Genomic DNA, 19,964 nt, shown 5'->3' on the forward strand with positions numbered 1-19,964 from the left:
TTATTTAACATTTATTTATATTTGAGAGAGAGACAGACACACGCGCGCGCACACACACATACACACACACACACACAGAATCTGAAGCAGGCTCCAGGTTCTGAGCTGTCAGCACAGAGCCTCATGCAGGGCTCGAACCCACGAACCATGAGATTGTGACTTGAGCCAAAGTCAGACATTTAAGTGACTGAGCCACGCAGGCGCTCATTCCTTCCCTTTAAAGTCCCAGACCCCTACCCCCTTCTCCTCCATTCAGAAATACTTATATACCTCATTTTGCTTAGCCGTCTTTGGTATTTCCATGTCTGTGTGGATTCCCCATAAGTACGAAATGAAATTTGCTTTCACATGTTAGTCTGTCTGATGTAAGTTTGAGTCTCAGTCCAGCCAGGAGGACCTTGAAGGGCAGAGTCAATTCTTCCTCCCTAACAGAGAGCACACGAAATTGGGATAGACTGGCTTTATCTGTTGTAGCCATGGCCAGGGCCATGACAACCTGCCCTGTTCTGATGCCCAGGTCACTGGAGGAACTAGCAGTTTCCTGGTGTGGGTGGTTTGGACTTTGATGCCAGGGAGACTTGAGTCTACTCCCTGCCCTACCACGTGCAAGTTGCAAGAGCTCGGGTAAATCACCCCATCCCTCTGAGTCTGTTTCCTCTCTTGCAAACATGAACATACTGACTTTTCAGGGGTGATGAGAAGGTCAACGGAGATAGGCATGTAAGATGCCTAATCAGTGTCTGGCACATAGTAGGTGCTCAACAAATATTCACTTCTTGCCTTGGCAGAGCACAAGCTTGCACTCACTGGTCAGAATGAAGACTCTTTCCTCCTTATCGCCCTCAGCACCATTTATGACCTGCTGGCTTCTCTTCTCTAACCACCGGGTTCAGTCTTCAATTTGGAAACTCTTGCTACGGCTTGGCATTCAGACTGAGTGAGGAGAGGCCATAGGTAGGGTGCTTGAATTTTGAGGAGCTGTCCAGCAACCATCCTTCTTACCTTTTTTGAGAAAACCCCCTTGCGTGTAGACGTATTGGAAGGAAGGGTACTGCTTGTGCCTCACCTCCCGTGTTGGAGACAGAGAGGAGTCCTACTCAGAACTTTGAATCTAGAAGGAAGTGTAAAGTTGAAGAGAGGGTCACAATCATTTCAGGGCAATTGCACCCAGCCCCTGGAGCCCCTGTGGTACCTGTCCATTTCCTAATCTGGGTTTTCAGTTTCCTGCTGATTCTGTGGGCACCCCATGTCATTTCAACAAGTCCCCTTCCCACATGGTATAATCACTTTCTATAGCTTGCAAGTAAGAACACTGAGTGCTCATCTCAGGTCAGTCCAGGGAGACTTGAGGGGCATGGGCTTGGTAGAATGATGGGAGACAGCTGGCTAGTAAATGCACTGGCACACCCATAGTACTATTCTGTCCTCCCTGCAGCTGGCTAGTGGATAGTTAATGGGGCATTTACACCACGTGTTTGTTTGTTTGAGCCTTATAGGGGAGGAAAAATAATTTTCCCTCTACCCTTGTAGGTTCTTAGCTGAGACCCTCATGCAATGAAAAGATTAACAGGAGAAAAACAAACAGAAGCTTAATAACATGTATACCTCCTGTACACATGGGAGACTCCCAGGAAAATGGAATAACTCCCTGAACCGGCCCAAGCCACCACCTGAAATACCACCTCCAGCTAAAGACAAAAGAAAGGTGTTGGAGGAGGTGGGGCCAGGCCAGTTATGGGAAGTTGGGGGTGGGGGTGGGGGGGGATAGGGGGAAGCACAGGAAACAAGGGTATGTTATGCAAATTTAAGCTGGTGCCTTCCCCACTGGTAAGAGTTTCTATCAATTTAGGATTATCTTCCCTTTCTGGGACAGGGAGAGCAGCTTTACAAATGGATATTTCCCAGCTCTCTGCTCCTCCTCATTTGATGGACAGGCAGCATCTTCTGGAATAGTGCCAGGTGCATCCTGGAGACAAAATGATAAAGGTCAGAGTAAACAGATTTGGCCACATTAAGTGCCTGGTCACCAGGACTGCTTTTAACTCTGACAGAGTGAATATTGTTGTCATATATGACCCCTTCATTGATCTCAACTACATGGTCTACATGTTCCAGTATGATTCCACACATGGCAAATTCATGGCATAGTCAAGGCTGAGAACAGGAAACTTGTCAAAAGAAAGCCCATCTCTATCTCCCAGGAGTGAGACCCCGCCAACCTCAAATGGGATGATGCTAGTGCTGAGTATGTTGTGGAGTTCACTGGGGTCTTCACCAGGGAGAAGCCCAGGGCTCACTTGAAGGGTGGGGCCAAGAGGGTCATCATCTCTGCCCCTTCTGCTGATTTCCTCATATTTGTGACAGGTGTGAACCATGGGGAGTGTGACAACTCCCTCGAGATTGTCAGCAATTCCTCCACCACCAACTGCATGGCCCCCTGGGCCAAGGTCATCCAATGACAACTTTGGCACCGTAGAGGGACTTGTGACCACAGTCCATGCATCACTGCCTCCCAGAAGACCGTGGATGCCCCTCTGGGAAGCTGTGGTGTGATGGCTGAGGGGCTCCCCAGAATATCATTCCCACTTCTACTGGTGCCACCAAGGCTGAAGCTCACTGGCATGGCCTTCCACGTCCTCACCCTCAATGAGTCAGTTGTAGATCTGACCTGCTACCTGGAGAAAGCTGCCAAATACGATATCAAGAAGGTGATGAAGCAGGCATCAGAGGGCCCCCTCAAGGGCATTCTGGGTTATAGTGAGGACCAGGTCACCTCCTATGACTTTAACAGCGACACCCACTCTTCCACCTTTGATGCTGGGGCTGGCACTGCCCTCAATGACCACTATGCCAAGCTCATTTCCTGGTATGACAATGAATTTGGCTACAGCAACCGAGTAGTGGACATCATGGTCCTACATGGCTCCAAGGAGTAGGAGTCCCCTGGACCACCAGCCCCAAGTGAGAGCAGGAGGAAGACAGAGGCTCTCAGCTGCTGGGGAGTCCTTTCCCCAACTCATCCTCCAACACACTGAGAATTTTCCTGACCTCTATGCAGTTTCCATCCCAGACCCCCTGAAGAAGGAGAAAGGCTTGGGGAGCCCCACCTCCACAGGTGCCATCAATAAAGTATATTGTCCCCAGACAAACCAAGCCAAGCAAACAAAACCAAGACAAATGGAGATTTCCCTTCTACATGTAAATTTCTTTTGTAAAAGGGTAATTTCTAACGGTTTTCAGAGCTTCTCCTATCTCCTATTTCTTGAAAATAATCAGCCTAGGGGCGCCTGGGTGGCTCAGTGGGTTGAGCGTCCGACTTCCGCTCAGGTCATGATCTCACAGTCTGTGAGTTCGAGCCCCGCATCGGGCTCTGTGCTGACAGCTCAGAGCCTGGAGCCTGCTTCAGATTCTGTGTCTCCCTCTTTCTCTGCCCCTCCCCTGCTCATGCTCTCTGTCTCAAAAATAACTAAAAACATTTAAAAAAAAAAAAAAGAAAAGAATCAGCCTAAATCAATCCTTATGCCACAGAAACATATTTTGGGGTGACAAATTCTGCTTCTCTTCAGTCTTTTCCGTTTGTGTTATAAACTCCCCAAGGCTGAAGTTTTCTTTCATATCTCTCCTGCAAGAATCATAAAATCCTAGACCTGTGTAGGGGCCTAGAGCAGGCTGCCCCAAGATGGGCCACTTTGGCATGATTATTCTGAGTTAAAAGCAATCAAAACCCAGCAGATTCAGGAAAAGTTCTTTATCTCTCCCTCAACCGTCTAGATTTACAGCGGAAGGGAGAGCCTGTACCGGAAGAGAGCTATCAACAGAGATTTCTTTTTACCTAAGAAACTGATCTGCACAAGAGGGTGACCTCTGTTTTCCAAGCATCTCCTCTCCCTTTTCAGCTGATGGGCTTCCTCCTCTTCTAAGCCCGGACCCCTACCCTTCTCACGTAAGACATATACACGAGAATGACACATATTCCAGTGCACAGTATAGTGATTCAACAATTCTATACATTACTCAGTGCCCTTCACAGTGTGCTCTTAATCCCCTTCACCTGTTTCACCCATTCTCCACCACACCCCCACCTCCGCGTAAAGGCTGGTCTTAGGCAACCAACCTGAGCGATGGAAAGCTGAGTGAGGTACGAGGGCCCACAGTGACCACCAGGCTGCATACAAACATGCCCATTAGGGGATCCACCCTGGGGCACCTGCATGGTTCAGTCCACTGAGTGTCCAACTCTTGATTTCAGCTCAGGTCATGATCACAGGGTCATGGGCTGTGCTGAGCATGCAGCCTGCTTGAATTTCTCTCTCTCTCTCTCTCTCTCTCTCTCTCTCTCTCTCTCTCTCTCTCTCCCTCTGTCCCTCTCCCCCACGCGTGCTTCCTCTCTGCCTCTAAAATTTAAAAAAACAAAAAAGGAAGAAAAAGGAGACCCATCTCAAAATATCCATAATCTCTAGCTGACCAATGGATTACTTACAACTGGGCACAGGTACCAAAAAAGGAAAATTCCACACTTTCCCACACCTCTTCACCTTCCCCCTTAAACCACAGCCCCCCCCCCCCCCCACTGCCTCCTGGCAGCTAGTCTCTCCTTCGCTGTCCTGCCCGCTGCTCCTTTGCAATGTATCCAATAAACTCCTATCTCCTTCGTTCTGCCCTGAGCGAATTCTTTCACTGCCTTGGCCGCGGGGCCTCAACCTGATCCGGTGGCCCCACACTCCCCTCTGGTAACCATCAGTTTGTTCTCTAGTTTTAAGAGTCTCTTTTATGGTTTGTCTCCTTTTTTCTTTCTTTTTTTTTTGTGGTTTCTTCTTTTTTTATTATTTTTTAAATTTTTTAATGTTTTTATTTATTTCTGAGAGAAGAAAGAGAGTGCCAGCAGGTGAGGGGCAGAGAGAGAGAGAGAGAGAGAGAGAGAGAGAGAGAGAGAGAATCTGAAGCAGGCTCCAGGCTCTGAGCTGTCAGCATAGAGCTGGATGCAGGGCTCAAATCCATAAACTATGAGATCATGACCTGAGCTGAAGTTGGACACCTAACTGACTGAGCCACCCAGGCGCCCCTCTTCCTTCCTTTCCTTTCCTCTCCTCTCCTTTCCTTTCCTTTTTTTAGAGAGAGAGAGAGCATGAGCAGGAGAGGGGCAGAAGAAGAGAGGGAGAGAGAATCTTACACAGGCTCCACACTCAGCACATGATGCAGGGCTCAGTTCCATGACCCTGGGATCATGATCTGAGCTGAAATCAAGAGTCAGATGCTCAACAAACTGAGCCACCCCAGTGCCCCACTTTTGTTGTCTCTTAAATTCCACCTATGAGTGAAATCATATTTGTCTTTGTCTGACTTATTTCACTTAGCCTTATACCCTCCATGTTGCTGCCATTGGCAAGATTTCATTCTTTTTTATGGCCGTGTAGTATTCCATTGTGTATATCTATGTATATATCTATGTGTGTGTGTGTGTGTGTGTGTGTGTGTGCGCGTGTATGGTCTCTATATATACACATATGACCTCTTCTTTATCATGTGGTTTAGCTTCTTACCTCAAGGCCACCAAATGTTTAAACCACTGAGACAAAAATAGCACTCCATCCTTCTCAGAGTATTTCCAAGAAATTGGAAACACTCATTGTCCCCAGTTACCCATTCCCATTCTTTGCTGTAAGCCCATTTTCCTTAAACAGATAGAGCTGAAGGGGTTTGGGACAGTTTCCCCACACCCCAGAATGGGCCACTTTGGCATGTGGATTATTTTGAGCTGAAGGCAAGTGAGACCCTACAGCTCAAGAGAAACTTTTGTTTTTCCCTTAACTCCATAGAAGAATCTACACTGGAGGGTCTTTCCAGAATAAGGGTTATTAGCAGAGATAAATTTTATCTGAGCGGCCATCTGTATAGGCAGGCAAACAGCCAATCACCAAATATCTGTTCTTCTTCTCGTATTCCTTCCCTCTGAAGTCCCAGACCCCTACCCCCTTCTCCTTAGCTCAGAATGACACATATACCCCATTTTGCCTGACCGTCTTGGGAATTTCCACGTCTGTGTGGATTCCCTGTATGTCCGCTATTAAATTTGAGTTTCTCCTGTTAATCTGTCTCATGTTAATTTGATTCTTAGTGCAGCTAGAAGAGCCCTTAAAGGAGTCAGGAATTCCTGCTCCCTGACATGGCTTCTCCATGAAAGCCCATTAGAGGGTAGCAAAATCACCCCTCAGAGCCTTCCTGTCCCTGAGTGTCAGCTGGTCACTGGGTCAGGCTCTCCATAAAACAGGTGAGCTGTGAATGCACGCACATGCATTGTATGCAGTGGGGAAAGTCCTGGGCCAGGAGAGCAGGCCTGGGGATAGCAGCCGCCCCTCTCCTACTCACCATTTCTACCCATGCCATATGGGCTGTGTTTTGAGAGATCTTCTGAATTTCCCAGAGAAGCTGGAAATCTGTAGGTATAAGTGAAATTGTTAATTTTTTAAAATGTGGGCAACTAGATTTTTTTTTAATTGTAAGCCGAAACAAAAACAAAAACAAAAAACAAAAAAACCCAAAACCCAAACCCCCCCACAAAAACCCACAACCACCTCTGTGGATTTCAAGTAACCTAGGAGTGAGCAGTTTGCAGAGACTGTATTAAGCTGCCTGGGACCTAGTCTGCCCCCTTTGGGACTTGTCACCAGTACTGACCTTAGATTAGTTGATGGGGTCTCTGCCTTAACTCCCAGGCTGTAGTGGGCCTCACTCTGATTCTGCCTCTTCCTTACAGGGCTAGGAGTTTGAGGGCCAAAGGAGATGACCATCTAGAACTCATGCCTTCTTCTAGACCATGCTCCTGGCTCACTGGACTCTGAAAACAAGTCTGCTCCCAAAGCCCAGCCTGTCTCCAGAGCCTGTGTTCACCTCCATCCTTCCAAGGCAACCAGTACCTCCTGGTGTGGGCATCCTTAGGCTTGAGGGATGGCAGAGAGGTGGCTGTTTGCAGAGCAGGGTTGGTGAACCAATAGTGTGAGTTCCCTTTGGTCGCTGGAGTAGAGCACAAACAGAAGGGGCAGGACAGCCAGCCAGAGTCCTGCATTTCTCCGCTTGTCCCTGGCACAGCAACTGTTAGGGGTGGGCCTGCTTGTGTGTCCAGTGTGGATGAGACAGTCATGAGAGCTCACGCTGCTTTGCATCTACCCTGGGTCAGGCACTCTTAAATGCGCTGCATGCATCATGTCATTTGACCCTTTTATCAGCTCTGAGCACGCCTACAAGTAGTGGGCCCACTTTGCAGATGAGGAAACCAAGGCACAGGGAAGTGAAAGAAGTTGCCCACAGCTAGAGAGTGGCAGAGCCAGGATTTAAACCACGGTGTGCAGCGGGGCGCACTGGCTCCCTGACCAGCCCACAGCGGAATCTGCTAGGGCTCCACGGCCCCCCTGGACGTCCGGGCCCCGTAGGGGTTGGGTGGTTGGGTGGCCGTAAGGACCCTGCGGCCTCCCTCTGAGCCTGGGGCCCTAGGGGGGAGGGGGGAGGGGTGCGAGGAGCGCCTGCTGGGTGGCTGAGGGATGGCCTCCACTTGGCCCCAACCCCCCGCCCACCCCCGGCCCGGCGGGGACGGCGGCGCCTGGCAGCGGGGGATTTGGACGCGGCGGCCGGCCCCCGCCCCCCTCCCCCCCACCTGGGGGTTTGGCTCCCGGGTACTTTATCTCGATTCCTCCGCCAGCCCAGCTCCTTCCCGGCATGCCCCGCTCCTGCGAGCCGCCCGCGAGTCCCGCGCCCGGACTTTGCCATCGGCGGGGCCGGGCGGCCGGAGCGCCCCCGGGATGAGTCCTGCGGCCGCGGCCTGAGGTGGGTGGGCCTCGCCGCGCCCCGGAGCGGCGGCAGGGAGGGCGTCCGGCGCGCCGGGGTCCCGGGGCCCGGAGATGGGGGCCGATGGCGGGAAATGGGGGGGGGCCGGACCGGCGGCACCTTTGTTGGGGCCGCGGAGCCCGCGCGCTGCACCCCAGGCGCCCACAAGTTGGGCAAAGTGGGACTGCGCGCCTGGGAGCCCTGCGAGCCTCGGGCCGGGCCGGGCCGGGGGTCCCTTCTTCCGACCTGGGTGTTGGGACGGGTGTTCCCGGCAGGGGGAAGGAAGGAGGCGGAGGCTCGGGGCTGTTTTATCCTGGTGGATTTAGAGCCCCTTGGCGGTGAAGAGGGTGGGACACACACACACACACACACACACACACACACACACACCAAGAAACCGAGACCTACCCACACGCTTACACAAAGACAGAGAAAGAGACAAAAACTTATCCTGAAACACACAGAGAAAAATACACGGAGAAAAAGAGAAACACACTCAGACACAGCGCTCCGAGAAAGGCCGCAAAAACTCAGAACGCTCATAGGGACTCAGAGAAACACACTCAGGACGTCCACAGGAAGCCAGGAAACAAAGCGGGTGGTCTTGGGAGGCCACGGTGCGGGGGGGGGGGAACAGGAAACGCTGGGGAGGGGGTAAGATGCCTGGAGAGGAAAGTGGAGAAACACAGAGACACAGAAATGAGAGAAAAGAAAAAGGGCTAAAGGAGGTAGCCCTTCAGGAGGGACAGTGTAGAGAAACACACATCTAGAGAAATTGAGACAGACGCTGAGAATTACCCTCCCCACCCCCTTCCCCACCCCCACCTCCTGTGGGAGATACAGAAATAAAAGAGACAGACCCCAGCCTTCTCAGCCTCTTGAGCAAGTGAGTTCCAGGTGGTAGGACAGCTCTGTGAAACCTTTGAGGAAGGCCTCCTTGGCACTTTGAGCCAGCCAAGTCCCTATGTTGTCCACCTGGCAAACTCCTACTCATCCTTCAAAACCCAGCTCAAACAACATCTGCCCTGGGAAGAAGGCTTTCGCAGAAAATATCATACAAGTAGAGCTACCTCTTGTCCGTGTTCTCTGCATGTGACACAGCACAGGAGCTGAGCTGGGGAAGTGGTTGACCGGCAAACAGAAAACATGTGTCCATTTGTACACCTGTTTCTCAGCTCCTCAAGGTTTGGGGTTCATGTCTCAATTATCTCCAATCTTCAGAATCCAGCCTAGTGCTTGGTGCCTAGTAGATACTTATTGAATGCCAACTGGGAACGTTCAAACCGTCTGAGGCATGTAGTATAGAATAAGTTCTGCATCATCCTGGGATCATAGGAATGCCTAGACCAAGGCCCCTCTTGTGCAGATGGAGAAATTAAAGCCCAGACAGGGGAAGAGACTTGCTCAAAGGCACACTAGTAGGAGCCTGCAATGAATACATAGTTCTCTGAGATGCCCTCGTTCCTCCGCCTGAGTCTCAGATAGGTGTGGAAGAACCCCCTGAATGAGAACAGACAATAGGCAATGAACATGTTACCATCGGTTGTAAGTTTCCAACACGGAAAGTGACAGTCAAATGCCTTTCCACAATGTTTAGAATCTTCTTCCCTTCTTAGAAAGGTGAGGGGAGGTGGATGCCCAGCCCAGTTTAAGTGAATGGGTTTCTGCTTTCAGACTACAGAACCTTGGACAAATTACTTAACCTTCCTGAACCTGTTTTCTCAACTGTAAAATGGGAATACTAATACCTACCTCAGGATTGTTAGAAGAGTTAACACACAAAGTGCCAGGCACAGAGTAGACTCTCAGTAAATGCAATCCTGCCCTTCTTAGGAGGGTATTCTCTCTTGCACTTGGTGTAGATGTGAAAACAATGGTGTTAGTTATGATGTTTCCTTTTGTGCAGATTTGAAAAGCCAACCTGGTCCAGCAGGTGGCAAACTCTTAATTAGACAAAAGGCAGATTTGGGACATGACATAAAATGCATCTCGTTTCTGTTCAGGCCCTCAGGTCTCTGCAGGTGACTTGGGGAGAACCTGGCTCTCCGCACCCCCCCCTCCCCCCCAGGTAGGATCCCGCTGCCCCACTCTCTTTTGCTGCTTCTTTACCAAGGCCTGCTCTGCCCTTGTGTCCCTCAAGATTTAGCTCCTGCTGGGGACGTGACTGGGACCGAGGGAGCCACCGAGAAGCATGGAGACTGTGGTGATTGTCGCCATAGGTGTGCTGGCCACCATCTTCCTGGCCTCATTTGCAGCCTTGGTGGTGGTTTGCAGGCAGCGTTACTGCCGGCCTCGAGACCTGTTGCAGCGCTATGATTCCAAGTAAGTGGGCCCGGGGAGGGGAAGGGAGGAGAGGTGGGTCCTGCCAGGGGCTCCAACAGCAGAAAAAAAAGAGAGGAGCCCAAGGAGTTTGGTAGTGGACAACTCTAGCTCAGCTTTTTGTCTCTAAAATGGTACCCGAAGGCTCCCTTTCCAAGAAAGACCTCGGAGCTTAGCAATGTCCTGAGCCTTCTCTAACTCTGTCACTGAGTTAAGGAGAAAGTGACCGAACGGGCTCACCTACCACAAAGGTGCGGCCATCTATCCAGAAGTGGCCACTTCCCTTAGCATTTGAATACATCCAACTTCTTTCCAGCCAAACTCGTAGGAACGGAGATCCCAGGCCTGCATTCCAGCCACACATGGAAGCAGCAGATACTGGGTTGTGTGAAATCCCAGCAGAGGACTGTCTCCCTCTTTGCACGGATTTCTTCATGATGCGTTTTATGTGCAATCTATTTTGTGAGCATGATCTAGTTTTCCGTTTAGGGGTGTTTTAACGGATCAACCCTTGAGGGACCGTGGCAGGTCACCCTTAGTTTCTCTTAATCCCTCTGTCTGAATCCTATCAGCATCTCTGTTAAGAGGTAGATAATTTGTAAATGCCCGTTTATATGACCCAGGAAAGTTCTGCTATTCAATGGAATTCTCTGGCATCCCCTGTTGTAAAGTCAGTGTTGTGATCCCTCCCACTTCTCCAGTAGAACGAGGAGGGGGTAGGACCAAAGTCCTTCCCGACAGTAATTCTGCAGACCAGGTAGGTTTGGGTAATAGGAACTTCGGCTTCTCTGGAAAAGGTAGGCTTGAAGGAAAAATGGGTTTAAGAAGGCTGTTATTTTGTGCTGAAGGAGCAGCCCTGTCTGATACATCTCTGCCTCCTATGGCTGTGGCCCTGCCGTTTCTCTTAGTGGCTCATTTCATTCTGCTTCAGCTGTCCTTAGTGCCCTGCCTGCCTCTGTGACCCATGTCTAGCCACGTGCCCCACCCGCACCTGCGGTCCCACTAAGGTTAAATGTGGCTCCAGGACAAGGGGTCACTGCTTTAACTTGCTAACTTTTTACATCCTGTTGGGGGATATGTGGGCCTCGGTGAGGAGAGGGTCAGCGACGGTCACCCATCGCGAAACCACTCACCTGGGCATTTCCTTCCAGGCCCATTGTGGACCTCATCGGTGCCATGGAGACCCAGTCGGAGCCGTCTGAGTTGGAACTGGACGATGTGGTCATCACCAACCCCCACATCGAGGCCATTCTGGAGAACGAAGACTGGATCGAAGATGCCTCGTAAGGCCTTGGGGACCGCGGACCGCGTACTTCCTTCAGTCCCCTGGAGATGGCACATGGGCCTCTGGGTGCCCTTTTCTAGGTTCCTTTGCCACAGCACTTGACCAGGCATCCGGGAGCACTGAGTCACTTACAGCTCTTTCCCGGCCCTCAGCATCGGGGGGTAGAGAATCAGATCGTTATGACAGTGTTTGTCCTTCCTCCCCCCATTCTGTAGATCTAAACACTGAGGCCCATAGACGTGTGGCAGAGGTTGTTACAGAGTCACCTGGATGTGCTTGGGTTATCCTTAGGGGGCCTGTGAATTTGACACCCAGGCTCCAGGGATGCAGCCTTTGTCTCCAGGATCCCTCAGGGATCTCTCCATCCGGCAGGAGCCTCTACATGTTGAGAAGTGTGTGCCATTCTGTGCCATTGTCATTCACCAGCAGACGTGTGGGGGACATTGCATGTAGGACACTGGGCCAGTTAGTGCAGCTGTTAGGAATTCTACTAAATATGCTATCTCCGAAACGTTATTGGGTCTCTGCACAGCGCCGTGGGCACACACAGGAGGCGATGTCTAGAGTTGCCTGGGGTGGGGAGGTGGAGGTGGCTTTCATGAAGGCTGTCCCGGAGTGAGTGCCTTTTGACCTGGGCCTTGAAAGATGAGGTGCTCAAGAGGCTGAGAATAAGGGGAAAGTCACACGGGGTGGAAGGAACAGTGTCAGAAGCTCAGAACTCTCAGAAAGCATGCCTTGAGAGGTGAGTGCTGCCTGGGAGAGTGGGCTGGATACGGGAGGGGAAGGGAAAGGAAAGAAGGTTCCTCCTCATTTAGCTGGTGGACCTGTTCAGTTTAACCCTGAGGCAGTCCTGCTCTCGGTGGTGTCCCGGTGGGTCAGAGCTACATGAGGAGCCGAGCTGGTGGCCGGAGCCAGGTGGGCCTGCAAGGAGGAGCACTGACAGATTCTTCTTGTCTCCCCAGGGGTCTCATGTCCCACTGCATTGCCATCTTGAAGGTAATACTTTTGGATTTCCCATGAGATAAGGGGGTGGAGGGGCTTACCAAATCACCCCTGTGCCCACACTCTTTTTTTTTTTTTCTTTTTAACATTTATTTGTTTTTTTGAGAGACAGAGAGAGGGCGGGGCAGGGGCAGACAGGGAGAGGGAGATGCAGAATCGGAAGCAGCCTCCAGGCCCCGAGCTGTCAGCACAGAGCCTGATGTGGGGCTCGAACTCACAAACCGTGAGATCATGACCTGAGCCGAAGTCAGATGCTCAACCGATTGAGCCACCCAGGGGCCTCTGTGCCCAGACTCTTGAAGGGCATCTTAGGAAGGGCCCTGAACCCGTGTAAGAAGGTTTTTAAACATGCCTGACGCTTGGGATTTCTGCTGTTTCCACTCCCTCCTGGGTGGTCTGTTATACGCGAGCATTCTCAAGACCCTTTAAAGGTTTTATTTCACCTGGTCCTGCTAATACAGTGGCCTGTGAGAAAGGCCACATACGTGGTCACTGGCCACATTTTCACCAATTGGGGAAGGCAGTGTGCCCGAGTGTGTGTAGCTGCTAAGGGGGAGTGGGCTCCCCAGCTTTTCTCTGGGCACTTTCCTTCATTAACAGAGAGCTCAGCCCTTTGCTCGGTGAGTTGAGTTCTGTATCTGGACTTCCCCAGTTACTAGAAAGTCCTTCATTGGCCCTCTCTGGCTAGGACGGTAGTCAGCCACATGGGACGGTCGGTGGTGTTGAAAAATCCAAACCATGAGTATTGTACTTGAAGGCAGATTTTTTTCTTCTAATTCCTGCAGCCTCCATGATTGGGTGGAAAATTGCATCCAGTTTGTGTTTTGGCTAGTTTCTATAGTTTGGGGTAATTTTTATATTGTTAGCATTTTTTTTTAATGATTGTCTTGTCTCCTACAGTTTTTAAAAAAAATTTTTTTTAATATTTATTTATTATTGAGAGACAGAGAGAGACAGACATGAGCATGGGAGGGGCTAAGAGACGGGGAGACACAGAACCCTAAGCAGACTCCAGGTTCTGAGCTGTCAGCACAGAGCCTGACGTGGGGCTCGAACTCACAAACCGAGAGATCGTGACCTGAGCCGAGACCAAGAGTCAGACTCTTAACCGGCTGCGCCACCCAGGTGCCCCAGCATTTGGTTTTTTAATCCTTGTGTGATAAGAATAATATTGAAATATTTGGTCAGTTGCAGATATTGGCAGTTTCTTCATCGCGTAACCTGGGAAACTACAACCTTTATCTTTTTGTCCAGTAATTATTCAAGATTTCAGAAACAGCCCATGTTTTCTCCGGTGTCATTCAGTACAGACAGGATGATGTCTTTCGTCCCACGTCTCCTGTAGCTGTCTCTATTGGGGGACAAAGGAGTGTCTACTAGGAAATTGTCCTAGGATCCAGGATTATTTAATTCCAAGTCGCTCTTTGGGTGTAGATATGGTTACAGACAGGTCTAATGACTAGAGCAATTATACCATATTCATTTCCCATCTCCCGGCTAGCATGTGTCCTGGTACCAGGTTTTGTCCACGTCCCTGCCTATGACACCTGAGCTGGGGAATAAGTCAGCAGCAGGAAGGAGTCTTACTGGATTGGAATCAATGGTCCAGCCTGAGATTCTCAGATCCAAGGAGAGGGGAGAGGCCCTGGGGTCTGAAGGCCCTTTTGGTTGGCCACCTGCCCTTGAGTCCCTGTGGTGGGGACTTGCAGGAGGGGCCTAGGCTCTCTCCTGGGTGAGCTCTTGGCCTTCTTTCTACCCTCTTTTCCAGCCCCAAGTAGGCGGCAGGTAATGGCACTTACTTGCCAGGGACAGAAAGAAGCACATCCAGGTTCTAACATTGGGGAGGTGTGGAAGTGGGGAACCAAGCTTTTGGGGGTGGCCAGCACTGTTGATGGATGAGAAAGGCCTCAGGCGGTAGTCATGCCTTTTTCCTGCTTTTTCTGAAGACTCATTTGCCATGGCCGTGTTGACAAACGTGGTGTCACCCCAGATAATTGTTGAACTAAGTGCTGCTTTTGGAAGATGTGCTTCAAGGGGACAGTTGTCTTTTGTCCAGCTGTGTTCCTGAGGGTGCCCCACTGGGGAGATCTAGCCTTCTGGAAGACTAAACCATGAGGTGAAAGAATAGAAAGAGAAAGTAGGATTTTCCCCCTAAACGACAAGGCGAAATTAGAGCACATGATTTTTCTTAGACAGATTAATTCAACTTAGACTTCTCTAAGCCGAAACCGTGACCCTGATCTCAGCTTCCCACCCCTCCCTCCTCGCTGGACGGCGCCCTTGGCTTTTGCCGCTTCCATCCCATTTCTCTCGTCTGTGTGCTTTTCACTCAGTTTGCCCACTAGGTTAGGGGTCCCTGGTGTGGGATGGAACCCAAGGCAGGGGCCATATTTGTTTGTGGGGGCAGCAGAAACTCTTGGGGGAGCTGGAGCGCCCCCCCCCAGTCACCCCTCTCCTCCCTGCTGTGTTAGATTTGTCACACTCTGACAGAAAAACTTGTTGCCATGACAATGGGCTCCGGGGCCAAGATGAAGACCTCAGCCAGTGTCAGTGACATCATCGTGGTGGCCAAGCGGATCAGCCCCAGGTGAGCTGGTGGGCCTTGAGGTCCCCACCCTCTGCGGGGAGTGGGGGGACGGGGAGGAGGGAGGGACCGGAAGCTGAGGTGGCAGGCGGGCCAGGCTCCTCGAGGAAACTACATAGGGCACTTCAGTTACAGGCGTCCCAGACATTTACAGAGCATCCAGGAAGGTTTAGATTCTCAGAGACCAAGCCAGGGTTTAGATACTTGTCTCACACAGTGCCCCCCGCCTCCCACGGGCCTCCTCCTCTGGTTGGCTTTTTGGGGAATTCTAGCATGTGACTAGGGCCGACTCTTCTAGTCCATTCTGCAGATCCCACTGTGTCTGCTGCCTCTCCCTCAGCCCCACACCAGCTGGGACTGCCTGCCTTCCCTTCTTCCCAGGCTCTGGGCCAGGAAGCACATTTCCCGCCGGTGTCCACACCCTCGTGCAGCGACCATGCCCCACCCTGCCCTATCTGTACTGGAGACCAGTTTCAGGGACCTGCTCCTTGCCACTTCCCTGTCAACCACTGGCCCAGCCACGGCCCAGCCAGCAGCCTCCAGGACTGGGTGTGGGGACGGGGGGGAAGAGAAGCCATACCTCATTCAGATCTCCCAAATGCCAGGCTGCCTGCAAAACCCCACGTGGGAGGCAACCGGCAGGACTGTAGTCAACAACTACACCCCCTCGTTTGGGCTTGACTTTGTCAAGTATAAAGCCCTTTTCTTAGGGAGAAGGGTGGTACTGGGTTTGTGCTGCCATCTGGTGGCTGGTATGTGGATGTGCCTGAGTCGGGAGTTGGCCAGGTCCAGGATGTTTTCTCAATCAGCCAAGCAGCCTTACTGCCGGAACAGTGCCTCCACGTCCCCGGTTGGAATGGTGGCACTCCCTGTGAATTCCAGGGACTCTCGGTTTCCTGGTTGCCATGGCCTCGGCTAGATCACGAGGAACCAGCCCTCTGAAGGAATATGAGAGTTGGAGCACTTGAACTCTGTCCAGGGCGTTCAGTGAGTTGAGAAAGTAGGAAGGAGAAAATCCCAGGGAGGGACTCAGCTCAGAAGAGTTCTTGGCTTTTCTGAACTGGAGCTGTCCCGGGTGGGTGTAGCTGTGGGACTTGTACCAGCCTGGCCAGAAGGCCCTGCAGCCGAGGCCCTGGGCAAGCACCAGGCATTCCTCTGGCCACCCCTTGTTAGTAGAGACTCTGCACTGCTCCTGTCTGCTGGACCTTCATCGTGCTTCCAGTCACTGCAAGAGCCACCCCTGGGGTCTGCGCAGTTCCTGTGATACCTGGTTGTCACGAGGAGGCATTGCCGGGAGCAGTGGGAGGAGGGAAGAGATGGAGATTTCTGGGGAGGAAGGAAGTCCCTGGGGCTGGGGATTAGCCCCATTTCGAGAGGGGGTGTGTGTGGCATTGCTCAGAGAGTGGACCTAACCTGGTGCACACTGGCCCGTCCTACTGAGCCCCTTGGGCTGCTTCCAGAATGTTCCCTGCCATAATTCAGTCAGTGCCCTTGCTTTATCTTTTTGCCTTTAACACTTCTTTCTTCATCTGGCCTTTTTTTGTCCCCGTTGTTTTTCTTGCTCCATTTATTCCACATAAGTGTGTTGATAGCGTATTAGTTTCAAGGCGAGTGGCCTCAGCTCCAGGGCCCTACAGAGAAAGGGGCTGGCGAAGACGGCCGCTGATGTTCTTTGCGTTTCCTCACCAGCCCCTCAGCCCCGAGACAAGAACATTGGAGGGCATCTACCTATTTTCAAGTGCTTTTCAAAATCAAACAATGTATCATTATTTTTTCTTCCTGACTACCACGCAGTCCAGGAGCGAGGATTTGGATGAAAATCTTGAACTGTGCAAATCAGAATGAATAGCAGCTCCTTTCTGAACTTGATTTAAAAAAAAAAATTAACGACGAATTGTACCGTATGTAAAGGAAATCCACTGGAGCAGTTTGGACCCAAATTAAACTTGTAGGCTTTGTGTGTGTGTGTGTGTGTGTGTGTGTGTGTGTGTGTGTGTTCTATATAACTATATTTAACCTTTTTTAAAAAACACAATAGTAGTAAATACTTAACGGAAGTCAAAATGCAGAAATAGATTGGAAAGTGAAGGAACCCCAACTTCCACCGCACCCCAATCCCTGGCAGTAACACGATTGAATGCTGGGTATTCCTCCACACTGCTCAGCGGCTGCACTTCATAGCTTTTGTTTATTTACTTTCATGCCGGCGGATCCATCAAACTTTAGATGTCGTTTGGCAGTTTGCCCTCTTAATTTAGTAGCGTATCTTGAACATCATTCCAGAAGGGCGAGCTTAACACTTTTTAAAAACTATCGGGACTGAAACAAAACCCAAAAACAAAATACTCCCCAAATCGAGTATTCCTGTTCAGGTCTGTCTGAGAAGGCAAAAGCAGTTGGAGAAAAGAATCACTAAAGATTGGGGCTCTTCAGTATCAGAAGAGAAGATCGGGACAAAGAAAGGTAGAAATGGAGGAAGAACAGAAAAGGACACCAGGGAAGTGAACTGCTGAAATCCTTTTGCCTCCCCACAGAGTGGACGATGTGGTGAAATCGATGTACCCTCCGTTGGACCCCAAACTCCTGGATGCGCGGTGAGGAGGGGGGGAGGGGTCATTCGGTTTCTCACGCGAGAAGCTCACTGTTTTTATCACATCTGTGAGGTCCTCTGTCTGGGTTGTGGAGAAGGCTGCTGTATTGGGTTCCCAGGGCTGCAGGCCCCATTCATTTGAGTGTGAATGGTGATAGAGGCCCGGGCTCTTCCTGAAGCCTGGGATTAGGGGGAGCCAGTCTTAGACTTTGAATTTTTAGGATTAAACGTCTGGCCACGGTAAATCCTACCTGCACCTTCACTCCCTCCCCTTTCCCCCATCTGCCTCCGCTCCCCCCAAAAAGCAGACACGCCCTAGCTGTGAGTGCTGCCCAGGGGGTGGGTGGGTGGGGCAGGTGGTAAGCAGGGCAAAGGATGGAAGGGACAGCTGGGCTCAAGCTGTGCTCACGTTCCACAGGACGTACCCAAGACCCCCGCTTGTGATCCTCCCGTAGTACACTGAGTATACATTGGCTTTTGACGTTATACTCCTCTACCAGATGCAAACTCATTAGAACAAGCAGATTCTTTTGTCTCTTGGATTTACATGAGCATTTCATAGATCTGCTGTGTGATGATTGCCAGACTGCAGTGATTACAGTGGCTCCCAGGGCTTCAGTTGGTTTTTCTGCCCTGCTCCCATGCTCCGCCCCGCTGTGTCTACGGGCTCAGAATCTGATACAGTCCCACCTGCATCATATACACTCACTCCATCAAAGATATTCTACAGTGAATCTTTCAATACTGGGAAAGAAAACACTCCTCCTCAGTTTGGTTTTCAGTTAAATTTTGTTTTTAGAGTGGTCTAAACCAGCTCGGGGCCTTATTGATTCAAAATAATAAGGGATGCCCCAGGCAGGGGTACGTCTATCGTGTTTTTAAGTGGGCAACAGTTGGGGATGCGCTCATCCAACGGACTAGATCTGAATAGTCCTACAGAACACTCTTCTGGGAGATATTAATAGGTGTGCTGCAGAAAACAGTCTCCACAGTCTTAAATGAGTTAGTGACCCACAGCACATTGTATTCTGTCCTTACAGCTTTATCACGCATGTTACAGGCTCAGAGAAGGCTTCAGTTAACGTTGTTTAACCCAGCCATGCCTAAATTTATTGGAGTGTGGAGCCATCTTTAAATCACCAACCTCCCGGGGAAGGGCCTCCAGTTTGGAGAACACCAGACCAGAGTGTGTCCATGTGGGCTTTGGTGCACAATCCCTCATTCCCTAGGGACACTGATCCTGCTGCCTTTTCTAGGACTACTGCCCTGCTCCTGTCTGTCAGTCATCTGGTGCTGGTGACCAGGAATGCCTGCCACCTGACCGGGGGCCTGGACTGGATCGACCAGTCACTGTCTGCTGCGGAGGAACACCTGGAAGTCCTTCGAGAAGCAGCCTTGGCTTCTGAGACAGATAAAGGCCTCCCAGGCCCTGAAGGGTTCCTGCAGGAGCAGTCGGCCATTTAGTGCCTGCTGGCCAGCCTGCCGCCGTCCCTGGGTGGCTCAGTGGACCTTCCGCTTCTCCCCATAGCGTGAGTTCTCGGGGGGGTCAGCTGTACGTGCCGAGCTGATGCCTCTGCTGCAGTAGCAAATGCTGACTGGCGAGTGGCAGTCTAACACCGCGGTTCCAGGAGACGGCTTGCACCGTCTGCACAGCAGAGCCTTAGAGACTGGTAGACCGGCAGCTTTATTTAGCCCACCTAGTGTTTTCAAGAAAATTGAACCACCATCTAGAAATCACAGGGTTTCGCCCTGAAATCAGAGTTTCTGGCTTCTCTTAAACAGTCCGAAGATAAGGCAACTCTGAAATGCATCTGCAGAAGACAATCATCTTGAACTCAGTGGGAGTTGTGTCTTTTGACAGGGCTTGTACTCGCTCTCTCTCTCTCTCACTCGCCTGGTCTGTTTCATTTGTATTATCTGCCCTGTCCCTGGGGCATCTGAGTCCCTCTTCCCCTTCCCAGGTTTGCCTTTGAAAGTGAGCAACGAGTTGATTTTTCCTTGTCATTGGGCCTGCAATTTTACCTACCTACCACTAGGAGGACAGTACACTTACACTTAGACTTCTGTCAAGCGAGTGGTTATTGACTCATTCGAACGTATGGGGTGCAGTGCGATGTATTTGAGAAGTCAGGGTGGGAGAAGGGAGCCTGAGAGTCCTGAGGACACATTGTGCATATGACCCAAAAAGAGGTATTTCAAGACCCTTCAGAGTTTAGGCAGAAGTGAAGATCCCACCATAAAGTAGTTTCCACATGAGCAATGATATCCATGAAGGTTGTATTCCCCCTTTCTTTTGGTTTCTGTTTGTTTTTGCAAATATTGAAAGACGAGGGGCATTTTTATGACATGAGACCTTTGTGGGACCC

The 19,964-nt window shown here is 50.9% G+C and overlaps 1 protein-coding gene, 1 long non-coding RNA gene and 1 pseudogene across 2 annotated transcripts; 2 read left to right on the forward strand and 1 right to left on the reverse strand.

Annotated features, from left to right (window-relative positions):
- Positions 1 to 60: 60 nt before the first annotated feature.
- LOC113592689 (uncharacterized) lies at positions 61 to 8,444 on the reverse strand. The gene is made up of 3 exons (XR_003412620.2): positions 7,939 to 8,444; positions 6,367 to 6,434; positions 61 to 1,111 (listed from the first exon to the last, which is right to left on the reverse strand). It is a non-coding gene; the product is annotated as an uncharacterized LOC113592689 (long non-coding RNA).
- Positions 1,978 to 2,936, forward strand: LOC113592688 (glyceraldehyde-3-phosphate dehydrogenase-like; annotated as a pseudogene).
- TMEM98 (transmembrane protein 98) lies at positions 7,615 to 19,602 on the forward strand. The gene is made up of 7 exons (XM_027034395.2): positions 7,615 to 7,818; positions 9,959 to 10,140; positions 11,289 to 11,420; positions 12,385 to 12,418; positions 14,896 to 15,011; positions 17,543 to 17,602; positions 18,855 to 19,602. The coding sequence occupies exons 2-7, from the start codon at positions 10,010 to 10,012 to the stop codon at positions 19,060 to 19,062; spliced, it is 681 nt and encodes a 226-aa protein (XP_026890196.1). The 5' UTR covers positions 7,615 to 7,818; positions 9,959 to 10,009; the 3' UTR covers positions 19,063 to 19,602.
- Positions 19,603 to 19,964: the final 362 nt, after the last annotated feature.

Source organism: Acinonyx jubatus, chromosome E1, assembly GCF_027475565.1.
Source record: "Acinonyx jubatus isolate Ajub_Pintada_27869175 chromosome E1, VMU_Ajub_asm_v1.0, whole genome shotgun sequence".
NCBI lineage: Eukaryota > Metazoa > Chordata > Mammalia > Carnivora > Felidae > Acinonyx > Acinonyx jubatus.